The 17,207-nt window shown below is 35.3% G+C and overlaps 1 protein-coding gene across 1 annotated transcript in view; it reads right to left on the reverse strand.

The window, feature by feature from the left end:
* Positions 1-1,340: 1,340 nt before the first annotated feature.
* Positions 1,341-17,207, reverse strand: part of LOC150103704 (cyclic GMP-AMP synthase-like receptor) — a 91,810-nt gene continuing 75,943 nt past the window's right edge. Inside the window, exon 7 of the mRNA XM_090397100.1 lies at positions 1,341-2,202. Coding sequence (XP_090253226.1) covers positions 2,011-2,202 — 192 coding nt within the window. The 3' untranslated portion in view covers positions 1,341-2,010. The remainder of the gene's footprint in view (positions 2,203-17,207) is intronic.

Here is a 17,207-nt window from a genome sequence, read left to right on the forward strand (position 1 = left end):
AGATGGTCACCTCTCTCATTTCTTGTGCCCAGTCCATATTCGCCAACTACATCTCCACTTCTACCTTTCCCAACTTTAGCATCGAAATCACCCATGACTATGTTAATATCATGCTTTTTTGTATTTTTCATTAGTTCTTTTAATTGATCATAAAATTCTTCAATCTCGGTATCACTCTTGTCAGCAGTAGGGGCATAGACTTGTATAAGATTAACATCTAGTGGTTGTCCTTTCAGTTTTAATAACATCATCTTATCTGAGTAAGGGATGAAGCTCAACAGTGACTTATTGATCTTTGTTTATTATTATTCCAACTCCGTTTTGATGGTTGTTTTCACAACTTCCAGAGTGATACATTGTCATGTCATTGACTTGAGTTTTGCCTGATTCTGGCCACCTAACTTCACTCATTCCTAAAATTCCAATTTCAAGTTTTTTCGTTTCTTGGATAGCATTTCTTAGCTTACCTGCTTCTGACATTCCAGGTTCCTAGTTTTACTGAGCGCACCATGTTGAGCCCGGGGATTCTTCGCACCCCTGTCCCATTTAAGGGACGCCGGTAACTCGGGGCCATTTGTGTAGATTTGCTCGCCATGGTGGTTAGTCTGGAGAGAGAATAGAGCAGTAGTTTCTCCATTTGCTTTCTGCTCTGGTATTACAGACGTACACAATAAACTGTATTGCCATCTGCAATTTTCTAATCACAAGCTTTACCATCATCATGAGACTTCAACCTTGTGTCAGTACTGACAAAGCTGCTTCCCTTTGCCAGAGGATTGAATCCTTTATTTTTCCTTGTAACCCTAGGTAGGGGGCCTAACTGGGTACTGACAGCCGGAGCCAGCTGAGCCCGAGTTGTTTATAGAGGTCTGCTCTTCTGAAGATTCTTCCACACATTTCACTGTTGGGATACAAATCCTCTTCCACTGATTTGTCCGTTGTTCTTCACAGAGGTCCGTTAGCATCCTTGTAGGGAGTGTATCCTACGGAAGGTCCCAGGGAGCACGACGTGGACGTGCCTCACTCCCTACCTTACATATATATATTTAAATTTTTATATGATGTAAACTTTTAAGTAATAAAATATTTGATTATAATGTAAACTTTGTATGTATTCATTTAACAAAAGAATTCAAAAAATTTGCTTGAAAAAATAGATGGTGCCCGTCGCCCTACCAGTATTTTAGAATGTGCTCTAGGAAATAAAAAGGTTGGGAACCCCTGCTGTAAGGGGTTCAGAGTTTTTTGCCATGAATTGGATATAAATGTTTGATGTGAATGGTACTGTGTGACGTTTTCATAAATTAAATGTATACATCTATTTTTAGTTGTTGTTTTTTTTAAGTATACTTGAATTTTTTATATTTTATTTCATTATAAATTAGTACAAAAACAAAATAATCACAAGCAATATCACAGTCAAGCAATGAATTAACCATTATAATTAAGCACAGACTGCAATATATTGCAGACTTACATCTGTTAATAAACTATGGTAATTTCTGTGAAAGTAAAAGAAAAAAATTATGTATCTAGCTTTTCACTCTTTTGCTTAAATTAAAACAACCTGCTTGTGCTTATTAGGCATTATTTTCATGGGTAAAAAAACTGCTGATAGGATAATAATAATGAAATCTTAATTTTCTTGAACTATCCTGTCACTTATAGGTATATTCTATTAATTCTAGAAGTTTGTAGAATTCTATTAACTTCTGAAGACATCTGAAACTGATGCAGAGTGATTTTCCATTGTCAATCAACTCACGTTGAGAATAAACAAATAATAATGCTGATATGAAATATCATATAAATTAATTCATTATGATAATCAACTACTGAAAGACTAATTCATATGGTGAATTGATAGATGAAGGGCTATTATTATTCCAGACCTCTATGGAGTCATAAGACTCATTGTGGGTATGATTATCCAAGAATCCTGCCCTTGACAAGAGGAAGAAAGCAGAATGAATAAATAAAGTATTTTTTACAATGGCAAATATGCTATTATCATCTACTGTAAAACAGTTTTTTTATAATTATTTTACAATTATCAGAATCTAATTGATCAATTATGTTTTCTAAACGAATGGCTACCATTTCTGCTTCAGCTTTTGTTATTCTGTGCATAATATTAAACTGCGGATAAAAAAAATGCAATAACTTATGCTCTGCAACACACTGATGAAGCTTTATTAACATCTGAAAGAAAAAGGAAAAAATATATTCATCATTTTAGAAATTCAAAAATGCAGATTTAAAAAATTAAACACAGGTAAGTAAACAAAAATCAAACCTTAACTATTAAAATCCAAATTATTATCATCAGACTACCATGGACTTGTAAAATATTGTGGAAGGTCCACACTATCACAAATTAACATTTACAAATCATGAATTAAGTGTACAGTCAAAAGGTCCAGATTTTGCAGTAACACCTTCTCTGCCTCATTTAGACTTTACGTTAGGTGCAGAAAAGGCATTAAGGAATTACGTACAAATGACACTAACAAGGTAAGGTTTAAGAGCATGCATATTTTGTACAAAGCTAAACTTTCTACTCTGAATATTTCTTTACTTGATTTTCCATTATTTATGCCAAAATAATAACAGCGTAATAACGAAGACTGACTAAATATATGCAACTCTAAGGATAAATTTTAAAAGAGAAATACCGTGAGTAGACATATCGATACAAAATTAATAACGGAAAACTCGCATACAAAGATTATTTAATAGTATAATTTTCGACTGTGTATCACAAGCATCTTCAGTACATTTTAAGCTCAAATTAAACAATAATTGACAATTCCAAAAAAGCACCACCTAACTAGTTGGTGTAAGATAACTAAAAAGATCAATAAATTTCCTAACAAAAAAAAAAAAAATGTATACAATAAAAAGTTAGGAAAGATTAGCTGATTTATAAAGTACTATCTCCCATAAAGGGGATAGACGTAAGCCGCTAGATCTGTTTTAAGTTAGGAGAACGAAGTAAAGTTTCACATGTTTCTTTATAAAGGCATTCCACGAGGAACCAACTTTTGTGAAGGACTCTTGTCTTTCTCCAATGAACTCTATGTCTAGTGAAGATGGCATGTTCTGCAAGTCCAGACTTTTCAGGTTTAAAGTATTCAATATAAGATTGGTATTCTTCTAGCCGAATAGAGGCAGATCTTCCTGTTTGTCCGAAATAACATAATCCACAAGAGCATGGAATCTGGCAGACCTGGATAATTAAGATGTGGAAGCTTGTCCTTAGGAGAAGTGAGAAAGGTGGAGATATTTCTAAACAGTCGAAAGGCAACAAAAATATTCAGTGGTTTTAAAACTTTTGCTATACATTCATTAATGCCTTGTACATAAGGGATAGGAATTATTATTATTATTGCGGGCGACTCCAGGGAATCCTTAGACTCATCGAGGGAGGCCCTAAACATCCTGTCCACACAACTATACGACATTCTCACAGTATCTATCATACCTTGCCTTGAACTCACTCACCGTCATAGCACCCACAACAGATTCTGGCAGCTTATTCCACTCATTTGCCACTCTAAAAGTAAAGAACCCAGCTCTAATACCCTTGCTAACCACACTCTTGCCCAGCTTCCATAGGTGTCCCCTAGTTCTCCCACCACCACTCCTGATCTCAAATCCTCTGAATTAATCGTATAGAAACCCTTTAGCAATTTGAATGTCTCAATCATATCTCCCCTTTTCCACCTGTCAACTAATTTCTGCAACCCACAAATCTTCAACCTGTTCTCATAAGGTTCATTCCATAGACCTGCCTGCTATCATCTTGAATGCTCAGTATTTCTTCAAATAAAGAGGAAGACATATTAAAATTACTCAAAGCTCTTTTAATGAAGCAATTATTATAACCATTAGATAGAAAGGAAGAAGTTATGATTGTAGTTCTTTCTGTAAAAGATCGTCTGAAGAACAAAAGGAGCGGCCTGATGAACCAGTGTTTTGATAGTTCCTGCTATTTGACTGGGATGGTGATGAGATTCAGTATGGATATAATGGCCTGTATGAGTCTTCTTTCTATAGCCTGAGAAATGTAGGTTACCATCTGGTTGACGAAGAATTAGAAGATCTAAAAAAGCTAACTGCTTATTTGATTCTACTTCTAGGGTAAATTGGATCCTAGGATGAAGTGCGTTTAACTTAGTAAGAAATTGTTGAAGTTCATCAGAAGAGCCATTCCATACAGCAAAAATGTCATCGACATATCTGAACCAATGAGTAGGTCTGGGAGAAACGTTGTCAAAGATATGTTGTTCAAAATGTTCCATAAAGAAATTGGAGATAGCAGGAGAAAGAGGATTGCCTATTGATGTTCCTTCAATTTGTTGATACAACTTATTTTTAAAGGAAAAATAACCAGAATGTATTACAAAATCAAATAATTTTACAATATCTGAAGGAAATTCCTGTTGCAGTAATTCAATGCAAATGTGCAGAAAGAGGCACATTTGTAAATAAAGAAACAACATCTAAACTGATCATGATATCAGAAATTGTTTTGAACTTTCGGAGGACCATACAATCTAGTTCATAAACCAGGCATTCCATTGAGACCAGTCGTAGATTGTATAGGTTGCCCCACTTAAAAAATCTCAAAATGTTTATCACATTTACTCTCCTCTTCAACTAGAAGAACTGATACTTATATAAAAAATACTTTGGATTTCAAAAATAAAATTTCAGATCTTCATTTGGACATTTCTGATATCATGATCAGTTTAGATGTTGTTTCTTATTTACAAATGTGCCTCTTTCTGCACATTTGCATTGAATTACTGCAACAGGAATTTCCTTCAGATATTGTAAAATTATTTGATTTTGTAATACATTCTGGTTATTTTTCCTTTAAAAATAAGTTGTATCAACAAATTGAAGGAACATCAATGGGCAATCCTCTTTCTCCTGCTATCTCCCAATTTCTTTATGGAACATTTTTAACAACATATCTCCAGACCTACTCATTGGTTCAGATATGTCGATGACATTTTTGCTGTATGGAATGGCTCTTCTGATGAACTTCAACAGTTTCTCACTAAGTTAAACGCACTTCATCCTAGGATCTAGTTTACCCTAGAAGTAGAATCAAATAAGCAGTTAGCCTTTTTAGATCTTCTAATTCTTCATCAACCAGATGGTAACCTACATTTCTCAGTCTATAGAAAGAAGACTCATACAGGCAATTATATCCATAGTGAATCTCATCACCATCCCAGTCAAAAGGCAGGAACTATTAAAACACTGGTTCATTGGGCCCACTCCTTTTGTTCTTCAGACAATCTTTTACAGAAAGAACTTCAATATATAACTTCTTCCTTTCTATCTAATGGTTATAAGAATCACTTCATTAAAAGAGCTTTGAGTAGTTTTAAATATGTCTTCCTCTTCAAATGCAGAAGAGGAAGACATATCTCACTTCTCCTAAGGACAAGCTTCCACATCTTAATTATCCAGGTGTCTACCAGATTCTGTGCTCTTGTGGATTATCTTATTTCGGACAAACAGGAAGATCTGCCTCTATTCGGCTAGAACACCAATCTTATATTGAATACTTTAAACCTGAAAAGTCTGGACTTGCAGAACATGCCATCTTCACTAGATATAGAGTTCACTGGAGAAAGACAAGAGTCCTTCACAAAAGTCGGTTCTGCATGGAATACCTTTATAAAGAAACATGTGAAACTTTACTTCATTCTCCTAACTTAAACAGATCCGACGGCTTACGTCTATCCCCTTTATGGGAGATAGTACTTTATAAATCAACTAATCTTTCCTAACTTTTTATTGTATACATTGTTTTTTTTTTGTTAGGAAATTTATTGATCTTTTTAGTTATCTTACACCAGCTACTTAGGTGTCGCTTTTTCAATTGTCAGTTATTGTTTAATTTGAGCTTAAAATGTACTGAAGATGCCTGTGATACACAGGCGAAAATTATGCTATTAAATAACCTTTGTACATGATTATTTAAAATAAAGAGCCAATAGGCTTCATTTCGGCGATGTAAAACATTATTTAAATTAAGGGAATATTAAATCCCACATTGTTTTAAAACCGAATAAGAAACTCAAAGATCGGAATCAAAGAGTTTGCTCAAGCTACTCACTGATGAGATCTCAATAAAGATCAAAACTGTTCTGGGTAGTGACCTCCCACCATAATGTATAACATTATACATCTCCTAGGAGATGGGTTTTACATTACGGAAAATACTAAGAATAGCGATCAGAACTTTCTCCACCTTTGCAACGAGTTGCCCTCGTTTGTACTATGTATTTGAACTACGTGCTTTAGCTTACGCTAGTCACCGCCAATACGTTTATAGTTATACTATATTCAGAATGAAACTCTTTTATTCCGATCTTTCAGTTTCTTATTCGGTTTTCAAACAATGTGGGATTTAATATTCCCTTAATTTAAATAACTTTATATATGAGTTTTTTGTTATTAATTTTGTATCAACTCTAAGGATACCACTGACTACAATCGCAAACTTAATGTTTTACTGCATGATACATCCACTTGCGGAGCCTCTATAGCTCGGTTGGTATAAATGAAGCCCTTTGGTCGGAAAGACATGGGTTCGATTCCCAGTTATGACATGAGGAACCTTTATGTGGTCTCTTTCAACTAAAGAAAAAATTCACTTCAAAGAAAAAACTGAAGATCTTCGCTTTCAAAAATCTGAAATTGATGGTTTCCTGTGATATACTTTCAGTGTTTACAAATATGAAACTTCAAGAATTCTATAGCTTTTACAAGTAGATTTCCCTGTTGACATTCTCACTTAATGCCAGCACTTTGTGTAATAAATCATTTCAACAGATCAAAGGTAATGTAATGGGTAGCGTATATCACTTGCTTTGGCAGATTATTTTATGGAGTATTTAGAGGATTGGATTTCTAACCCCATTTCTCTTTGACCTTGCATTTGGCTACATTTTGTGGATGATATGTCTGCAATCTGGTCTCACTCTGAAACAGAACTACTTCAGTTTCTGGATAACATTAACTCTTATATACTTGCATCAAGTTTGCTATCATACATGAATCTATACTATAATATATCATAACTCTGATACCACACTGTATTTTCTGTTTATAAGATGTCATCCGGCAGATATATCCATGCATCTTCATATCATCATCATCCTTCACATTTGTTTAAATACAGTTCATTTCTGAGAGTTGTTCAGTTTCCAAAAATAATTTTTCTTTTTTAATATTACTGTGATGAAGCATAGTGATTAAAAAAGAAAAACAGTTTTTGGAAATGGGAATCAACCAAATTTAAACAAATATGGGTGCAAAAAAATTCCTAAAATTTGGGAAACATTAATTACACTGGCCAACAAAAAAAAATATATTTTTTCCTGCTGATTATGATCTGACACTTGTTTTTTACTAATTTGGGTGCGCTGATTTCAAATATCAAACCCATTTTTCGCTATTATGTCAGGTTTTTCCTCTATGGCATTTTCTTTTTGCTAATTTTAAGGAGGCAGTACTATTTAGATGATCAAAAAAATTGATTTTTTAATATCATTTTCTAAAAGTATGTACTTTTAAAAATCTGTTCCTAACTTTTTATCAAGACATTCGAAAAATTCCCGAAGATATAGCCTATTATTCAAAGCGGTGCGCAGATCAGAATCGGAGCACTCACCACTCTCGCTCGTTAGCAAACGAATAAATGCGCAAGAACCTGCAACACTGGCGCTTTGAATGCAAGAGAGGCGAATAATCGACCTAATACATTTAGGTGATGAAAAGTAGGCGATGACAACTGCCTAAAACAAACGAATGCTATATGCATCATAGCGGACAAAGAACGATCGAAATCAGCCAATCGTTAATCGATCGTGAAAGTATGATGAGCGCTTATAACGTTTCAATAAAGTCTCTGGTTTTTTTTTTTTCCTTGTTAATTGCATGTTAGTCGGCAGTGAAGGAAATACATCATGTCTACTAGTCGAAATTGTGTCAATAGTGTAGATTCCTTCTGCTACATTTGTGGCAGCTTTACTGTTCCCAGTCAAAGGACAAATACCACTGATTTCGTTAAGAAAGTGTACTTTGCATACTTTGACGTAAAAATTGCATATCAGGACAAGTCATGGGCTCCAAATAAAGTGTGTAAGTCATGTGTAGAAAATTTACGACAGTGGAGCAAGGGAAAACGCCAAAAATTAGCTTTTGGCATTCCAATGATTTGGCGTGAACTGAAAAATCACGTACATGATTGCTATTTTTGTTTAGTTCAGACTTCTGGTTATAATAATAACCATAAGAAAAAAATTGTGTATCCAAATCGCGACTCAGCAATTTGGCCAGTTGCTCATTCCAATGAAACAGCAGTGCCAATTTATAAAGAACTTCCTTTACTTGAGAACGAGCATGATTGGGATATGCCAGATGTTCTTGAGGAGCAAGACCCGGATGTTGAATTAGACAATGAAAATTTAATTTCTAGTTCTGGACCGCAACGTTTTACTCAAGCGGAATTGAATGACTTAGCAAGAGATTTGGGCCTATCAAAGGAATCATCGGAATTGTTAGCTTCAAGATCAAATGAAAAAAACTTACTGGAGCAAGATACAAAGACAACTTTTTATCATAGCAGGGAAAGTAATCTTGTACAATATTTTAAACACGAGTGTGGGTTTGTTTACTGTAGCAATGTGTCAGGTTTACTAACTGAAATGAGTGTTGTACAATATCATCCAAATGAGTGGCGTTTATTTATCGACAGTTCAAGCAGAAGTCTCAAGTGTGTCTTACTACACAATGGGAATGTATATGGCTCAATTCCTATTGGCTATTCAGCCACTTAAAGGAAACATATGAGGACATTAAAAAGGTTCTGAAGTTATTAAAATATACAGACCATAACTGGATTATCTGTGTGAATCTTAAAATGGTGAACTTTTTACTTGGCTTTCAAAGAGGATATACAAAGTTTCTGTGTTTTCTATGCTTCTGGGATAGTCGATCTAGAAACCAACACTGGAGTCAGAAACATTGGCCTCATAGAATATCCTTAAATGTTGGAGAACAGAATGTTATAAATCAACCTTTAATCGACAGAGAAAAAAATCATTTTTCCACCTCTACACATCATCTAGGTCTTATGAAGCAGTATGTTAAAGCTTTAGATTTACAAGGTGACTGTTACCAATACATATGTGAAAAATTTCCACGACTTAGTTATGAAAAAATTAAAGCTGGTGTATTTGATGGACTGCAAATTAGAGACCCAAATTTCATCAACTCTATGAACGAAATCGAGAAAGAGGCCTAGACTTCATTTACGATGGTTGTGAATAATTTTCTTGGAAACAAAAAAGCGTGCAATTACAAAGATCTAGTGGAAACAATGCTTGAAATTTTCCAGCGCCCAGGGTGCAACATGAGCATAAAGCTTCATTTCCTATACAGTTATCTTGATAGATTTCCTGAGAATTTAGGTGCTGTAAGCGATGAACAAGGTGATGATGAGATTTCATCTTGATGAGAGATTTCATCAAGACTTAAAAACTATGGAAGATCGGTACTAAGGAAGATGGGATTCTCACATGATGGCCGACTACTGTTGGAGTATTCAAAGGGATTGCCAAAACAGAACACACAGCAGAAATTGCTACAAACAAAAATTTATTCCCTGAAACTCATGTGTAAGTAAAATTGTTATTTTTTTATAAATATTCTTGTAATTTTTAATGAATATTGTTAAGTAGTTATGTATCTAATTATCGGCCTCTCTCGCATTCAAAGCGCCAGTACGTGCTGTTGCAGGTTCTTATGCATATGAGTGCTCTGATTCTGATCTGCGCACTGCTTTGAATAATAGGCTATATCTTCGGGAATTTTTCGAATTTCTTGATAAAAAGTTAGGAACAGATTTTTAAAAGTACATACTTTTAGAAAATAATATTAAAAAATCGATTTTTTTTGATCCTCTAAATAGTACTGCCTCCTTAAAAATATCAAAAACTTACAAATTAGCAAAAAGAAAATGCCATAGAGGAAAAATCTGACGTGATAGAGAAAAATAGGTTTGGTATTTGAAATCAGCACACCCAAATTAGTAAAAAAACAAGTCTCATATAAAAGTCAGCAAAAATTGTGTTGGAATGTGTTATCAAAGGTCTCAATTTATATTCTAGGCTGCCTACATATGCTCATAGAGGGCACACTACTTAGGACTTTGGAGTTACAGCTATGTATCATTGAGTATTGTGTTGTCTTTGTGTGTGTGTGTTCCAAGCATCATTTGTACTTACTGAAGATGTCTCAGTGATTGTGGCAAAATATTGGAAGCATTAAAATTAGTTTTTAATCCTTTGTTAGTGCTGTTAATACTCCATTAAACCTCCAACACAATATCCTCCCAGCACTTAAGCTTTAACATGTGGATCCTATCAGATAATTAAAACAGATGACAGTATGAGAAGAGGATAATAGTTGCAGTCTGCTGTGATAAAGTATAAGATTATGTACTTTGGGTTTAAAAAAAATGACAGAAGTGAAAAAGAAGAGTGAGAAAGTAAAGATCGAGTTTGCTGCCTTGATATGAGAGGAATGAACTGAGAAGGGCCATGATTGCTAATGAGTCAATAAAAAGGTTGTGCAGCAAGAATGGTGTGTAGTTTAATAGATGCGTGCATGAACTTGATAAAGGTGATGCATTTAATGGCTTTAGAGTTATATGTTAGGAATATAAGTGGCACTATTACTAGTGGAGTGCTTCAAAGCTTTGTACTAGAGCTGCTACTCTTTAATTTGTATATTAATGATACAGGGAAGGGGGAATATTCAGTTGTTCACTGATAACCCCACCGTGGACATCAATGTTTGTGACTGTCTGTGGAAATACAAGTGGTAGTCGGCAGTAGATGGTGTTGGTGTAGTTACGGTCGGTTGGTGATTGAATGGTGAAGACTGAGTTGTAGAGCAGGTGCCCTCCCTCGATGAGTACTTGGACTCCTTGCAGGTGTCAAATAATAATAATAATGAAAAACTATGGAGGGCAATAGTTGATAAAGGTGATGCAGATATCCTGGAGGATGATTTAAATAAATTGGCATAGTTGGTATATGATAATTGTTAACAATTTAATGTTGCAAAATGTAAGGTTATTCACTTTGGAATGAAAATAGATTAGGTATCACATTGACTGTACTGGATTACAGAAAATCGATGTGGCTAAGGATTTGGAGGTAATGGTGAAGAGAGAGAAAGAGTTGAAAGTTAGGAGAATCTTGGACAAGGGAAATGCATATACAATGTAGATTTTGCAAAAGCTTTTGATATACTGCCATAATAAGCTGTTAAATAAATTGAAACAGATGGGATTGGATAACAGATTTCTGAGTTGGATTGGTGACTGGCTGTCAGATAGGTATCAGAAAGTTGTATATGGGGATGCAGTATCCTGAAAGAGGAAGATCACTAGTAGTGTGCTGCAGGGATCAGTTTTGGGACTACTGTTGTTCAGTTTGTATATTAATGATATTGCGATGGATTTAACTGGTGTTATGCAGCTGTCTGCAGATGATGAAAATTGGGGAGAGCAATGCAGAGTCAAGCAGATATTATGGCCTTATAGGAGGACTTGAATATATTGCATGAATGGATAGGTAAGTGGAACTTCAATTCAATGTTGCAAAGTGCAAGGTTTTGAAACTGGTAATCAATGATGGGATGCAAAGTATACACTTGGTGGGGAAACTTTAAAGGTGGTAGATGAGATGAGAGATCTAGGAGTAATAGTGGATAAGGACCTGAAATCCAGTGGCCACATTGCACAAGTTGGCCACTGAATTTCTGAGTTGGATTGAAATGATTGTCTGTCACATCAGATAATGGCTATGATGCAGAGGACCCTGACATGCTGAAATAAAGAGGTTATGATACCATTGTATCATAGCCTTGATCAGACCTCATATGGATAATTGTGAACTTCAGGTCCTTATTTCACTGAATTTCAAGTCCTTATCCACTATTACTCCTAGATCTCTCATCTCATCTACCACCTTTAAAGTTATTTGGTCACTGAAACACACACGGGTTTCAGTGACAATATGTTACAAAGGGTCTAGAAGATTCACAAAGGTAGTCAGTGGTCCTTGGAATGTGGAGTATGTGGACAGATTGAGAGAATGTAAATTGCAAAGCTTCGTGAAGAGGAGGGGGGCGATATGTTTGAGACAAATAAGCTTGTCAGCGGTTGTTATCAGGTTGACATGGAAGAGATTTTTCATATAATGGGAGAGGGTGGGTGGGTAGAACAAGAAGCCATTGCTAGAAACTGTATAAGGAGTGAGGAGCAGTTTCTTTGCATGGAGAGTGGTTGGTGAGTAGAATGCATTGCCTGACTGTAGACACATTGAATCAGTTTAAGGCACTTAAATTGTGTGCAAGAGTTTGTACCTCTCATGATGAGTCTTTGACAACATGGAGGTCAGATGTTAATAATAATAATAATAATAACTGTATGTTCTTGATGCCATAAACTATTTCTGATTTATTTTTGAAGTCACAAAACAAGGAATCAGTCACTTTGAAAAATGCTTTTTTTTTTGAAAATTGTGCCATCACTAAATGGTTTCCTATTTTTAGCAAAAACATGGCATCTTTGCATCTTTCTGAGTATCACATGTAGACAGCTTTGACTTTGATAAAAACTGATTGTTGAGCTGAAAGGTTTTTCTTTTCAGTTTCATCTTTCTTATTTTCATGGACAGTTAATTTCATAGTTGCCATGTACTGTTTAAAAGTGCCATTCCAGGTTTCCTTACTTTGGTAACACTACAAAATAAACAACATTTGTCTTTTATTATTATTATTATTAAAACTCCATGGAATCAATGACTCATCATGGGAGGTCCTTCATCACACACACAGAGCTCATCATACCATGATTTGAATGTAATCAATGCCTCCACATTCATCACACTTCCAGGCAATGTATTCTAATCACCCACAACTCTCCACGCAAAAACCTACTCCTCACCCCAATTTTCAAACCCTCCTTATACAGCTTCTGGGAATGACGTCTTGTTCTCCACACATTCAATGAAAAATCTTATCCACATTAATGCAATAATAACCCAACTTGTATGTCTCAACCATTTCCATTTTCATTTCCTCAGTCTGCTTATATTCTATATTTCAGAGACCACTTTGGTCAATTTTCTCTGAACCTGTTCCAACATTTCTTCATCCTTTCGAAAACCCAGTAACCAAATGTATGTACAAAAATTTAAAAATTTTTTTTCACACAAAGAGGTCAGGCTAGGTTAAAAGATTAACAAGAATCTAGATTCATTTTGCCTTTGTATAGTACAGCGTCATGTAGCTTATATCTTATACATATGCATTTTTCCTGATGATGACCTCAATACAGAGGTCGAAACGTCGAATGTTACTTTCTTAATGTTAAGTAATTATTCTAAACGTGTGTTGTGTCTCCACAAATTCTTCACTATGAATGCTGACTACCATGTAACCTTAAAAAAAAGAAATTTTCTCACCAAATGTAATACCTGTTACTGAAATCATTCACTCTACTTGCACAAACAATGCCAAATGGCAATCACACACCCCACAATGAAAGAAAAAATCTAGCCCTCACCCACTTCTTGACAGCATCCATTCTCAACTTCCAAGGATGCTCTCAAGTCTTCCATAAAATAAAAAAAATTCCATTTAATGAAATTTTGTATAACCCTTTCAGCAGTTCATAACTCTAAATAATATCACTCCTAACCTGTTTGCTAGTGTCTGTAGCCTACAAATTCTTAATCTGTCTTCATAATCAGTATTCCAAACCTGTTATCAATTTTGATACTCTCCTTTGCACTCTCTCCACTGTATCAGAATCACTACAGAAATCAAGAGACCAGGCCTGCACACAACAGTTCAAGTGAGGTCTTATCAAGGCCTTGTAAAGAGACAAAATGGCTTCCTTATCTTTACAAGTGAAGGTTTGTTTCAATATTCCAATTATTCTCTGAGTTGAATTTATAATTTTGCTATATGACCCTTGAACTTCAACTTCCTGTCTACTAAAACTCCAAGATCCTTAGCCAGATCAGTTTCTTCTAGCATAATCCAACTAATATAATACAGTGGATATCTAATGACACCAAAGTGTATTAACATAGAACTATTTTCTTTCCTACAATTCCAGCCCATTCAAATTGTTCTACAAGTACTGCACATCAGCATCCTGATTACCCTACTTATCTTTGCATCATCAGTAAATAGCTGTATGTCGCGTGTCAGATCCTTCCCTATGTCATTAATGTACAGATTATTACATAACAATGGACAAAAAACTGTTCTTTGAGGCACAACACTGGTTACCTTGAATCTTGCAGATTCATACACCACATATACGACTTTATGATATCTGTCAGTCAGCCTCTTATCCATGCCAATAGTTTATAATTAAATCCCATGTTATCCAATTTATGCAACAGCCTTCCATGCTATACTCTGTCAAAAACCTTAGCAAAATCCAAAAGTATCATGGTGTATCCATTCCCCTTTCTAAACCCATGCTGTTCATTGCAAAGTAGAGATTCTCTGCCAACCCATTTCTGAATGTGAGCCCTGACCAACTTCAAAATCTTCACTACCACTCCTGATATACTGATTGGTCGATAGTTGGATACACTGGATTTTGCACCATTCTTATGCAAGGGGATTACCATACATTATTTCCATTCTGTGGAATATTCCCTATTCTGAGATCCAAATTATATAGCCTAGTCAAAGAATAGCCAATTTAGCTGAACACTCTTCTACATCCATGCTAGAACTGATAGGATATCCGTAGATATCCCATTTTCATTCTAGAATTCTTATTTGTCACCAGCCTCATACACACGAGTTTCTTCATCCAATGAAGAGGAAGCAGCGAGTTCAATGTTGCATACCCCAGGTTGATAGCTTTTAAATGCATTCAGAAGAGTTTTTCTTTCAAATTCATTCTTTCTTTTACTTGCAGCATAATGATAGAATTCTTTTGGGTTGTCTTTAACTTGCAGAGCCAGTTTATTTTCATACTCGGACTTAGTTTTCTGTACAACACTTGTGACTCTTCTTACCTGCTGCTTATAATTACCATCCGTATGCACACAGTATTCTTTCCACATCATCTTTTTCTTGCAAATCTCATGGAATTAGATTATACATTTGTTTCACTTCTGCTCAATTTGTTCTTTGAATTTAAGGGACACATTCTGATTATTATTATTTGACACCTCCAGGGAGTCCAAAGATTCATCGGGGGAGGGAAACTGCTCTACAACTCTGTCTCCACCATTCAATACAGCAACTGACTGCAATCACACCAACCAACGCCATCTACTGCTGATAACCACCTCTATTATTTTCACAGACAATCATAAACATCCATGCCCACGGCAGCAGGATTCAAACCCACAGCCTTTTGGCTGGAGAGCAGATCGCATAATTTAGGTATTTTTTAAACACACTCCATGCACTGTCGTTATTCTCTCATCCAACAACTGATACCATGGTGCAGAACTCAGAAAACTCATTAGGTAGTCATGATTTCCTGTAGTTCAGCATGTAACCATTTCTGAATGGAACATTCATAAACTTAGCCATTTCCCAGGTGAGTACCACATGATCACTGTCACCAACCGGATGCAGAATAGTTATGTCTTTTACTGAAACGCTCTCTGACACTATAATCAGGTTTAACACTCTTTGACCTTGAGTTCCTTCTGTCACATGCTGCTTGAGGAAGTTGTCTCGCAACAGCTCAATAAATTCAGTTTCATTCTTCTCATGAGATTTTACTGCTACCGAATCAATGTTCGGAAAATTAAAGTCCATTACGATTAATCTTTTCGTACCCATCGTCTCTATTTGGTGATGCAATTCTTCATCACTAGCAACCGATCCGCCAAGTCTGTAACAACACTCCACTATGTAATTGATCTTGTTAGATTCCTAGATTCCACCTCACACCAGATGGCTTCAAGTTCACTGCCACATGAAATACTCTTAGTAGTACTACTACAATCATAGGTATCAACACTAACTGGATTCAAGTCATCCAATATCATTAACAGCATGCCCCTCCTCTCCTATCTATCCTTCCTAAAAATAATGTACCTTTTACAGTCGATACTAGTTAGCATGTCTGCTTTTGATAGCCAGGTCTAACTAATGCCTAGAATATGAGATCCCAATATGTTAACCAAGACAACTAACTCTACTCCTTTGTTTCTGATACTCTTAGTGTTGTGTACAAAGATAATAAGTTGCCTGCATGCTTTTTTGTATACTCTTGTCTGTGGTCTGGATGACAGAGTTAAACAATTTGCATATCTCTGTTCTTATCTAGTTCCTTACTTATGCAGACATCTTTACACATGCATGAAGGTCCAAACCAGACAAGCACAGAATAGTTCTGTCTTCATAATTATTTCCATAATAATAACCATTCTTATCATTAACAAAGTTACCTAACATTGTCGCTGTTACACACAGATTCTCACAATTCCCAATCAGAATTCAGTTTCTCTGACTCTCTGTGTCTGGTCTCATATGAATTAATAATTTTTCAAGACTCCTGATGCCAAACACGTTCAAGTGTAGACCATCTCTCTTATACAATCGTTCCTCAATCTCACTCCACACATTCAAAAACTCGCATGCATTACTTCTGCTCAGTCTACGCATCGAATCATTTGCCATCATAGCCCTCCTTCATAATTCATTTCCATCATATCTAGGTAATATAATAACAATTTTCACTTTCTCACTCTTGCTTTTTCCAACCAACTTTTCATATTCTCTCTCTCATACTGAATTTATCACTAGTTAAGTCATTGGTACCTACCAGAATTATGACCTCCTTTACATTTCCCGTCTGTTTTTCAATTGTGTGTGTTATATTTTTAATTTTTGCTTGGCATTATAACCCACTCATCAATAGCATGTTTTATGATAGAGTCACCATACCAAATAACATTCTTCTCTTTACAATCAACTTTACTCACCATATTTTCATTATTATGCATTAACTTACCTGATTGCATGTTTTGTTATTTTCCATTTTGCTTCTGAATATTTTTTATTGTTCTTGTGTTTCTCTAAACACCACTTGACTTCTGTAATTCTTCACTGTC

Source organism: Typopeltis vanoorti, chromosome 8, assembly GCF_054136105.1.
Source record: "Typopeltis vanoorti isolate ZY-2024b chromosome 8, IOZ_Tvanoo_1.0, whole genome shotgun sequence".
NCBI classification, from domain to species: Eukaryota; Metazoa; Arthropoda; class Arachnida; order Uropygi; family Thelyphonidae; genus Typopeltis; species Typopeltis vanoorti.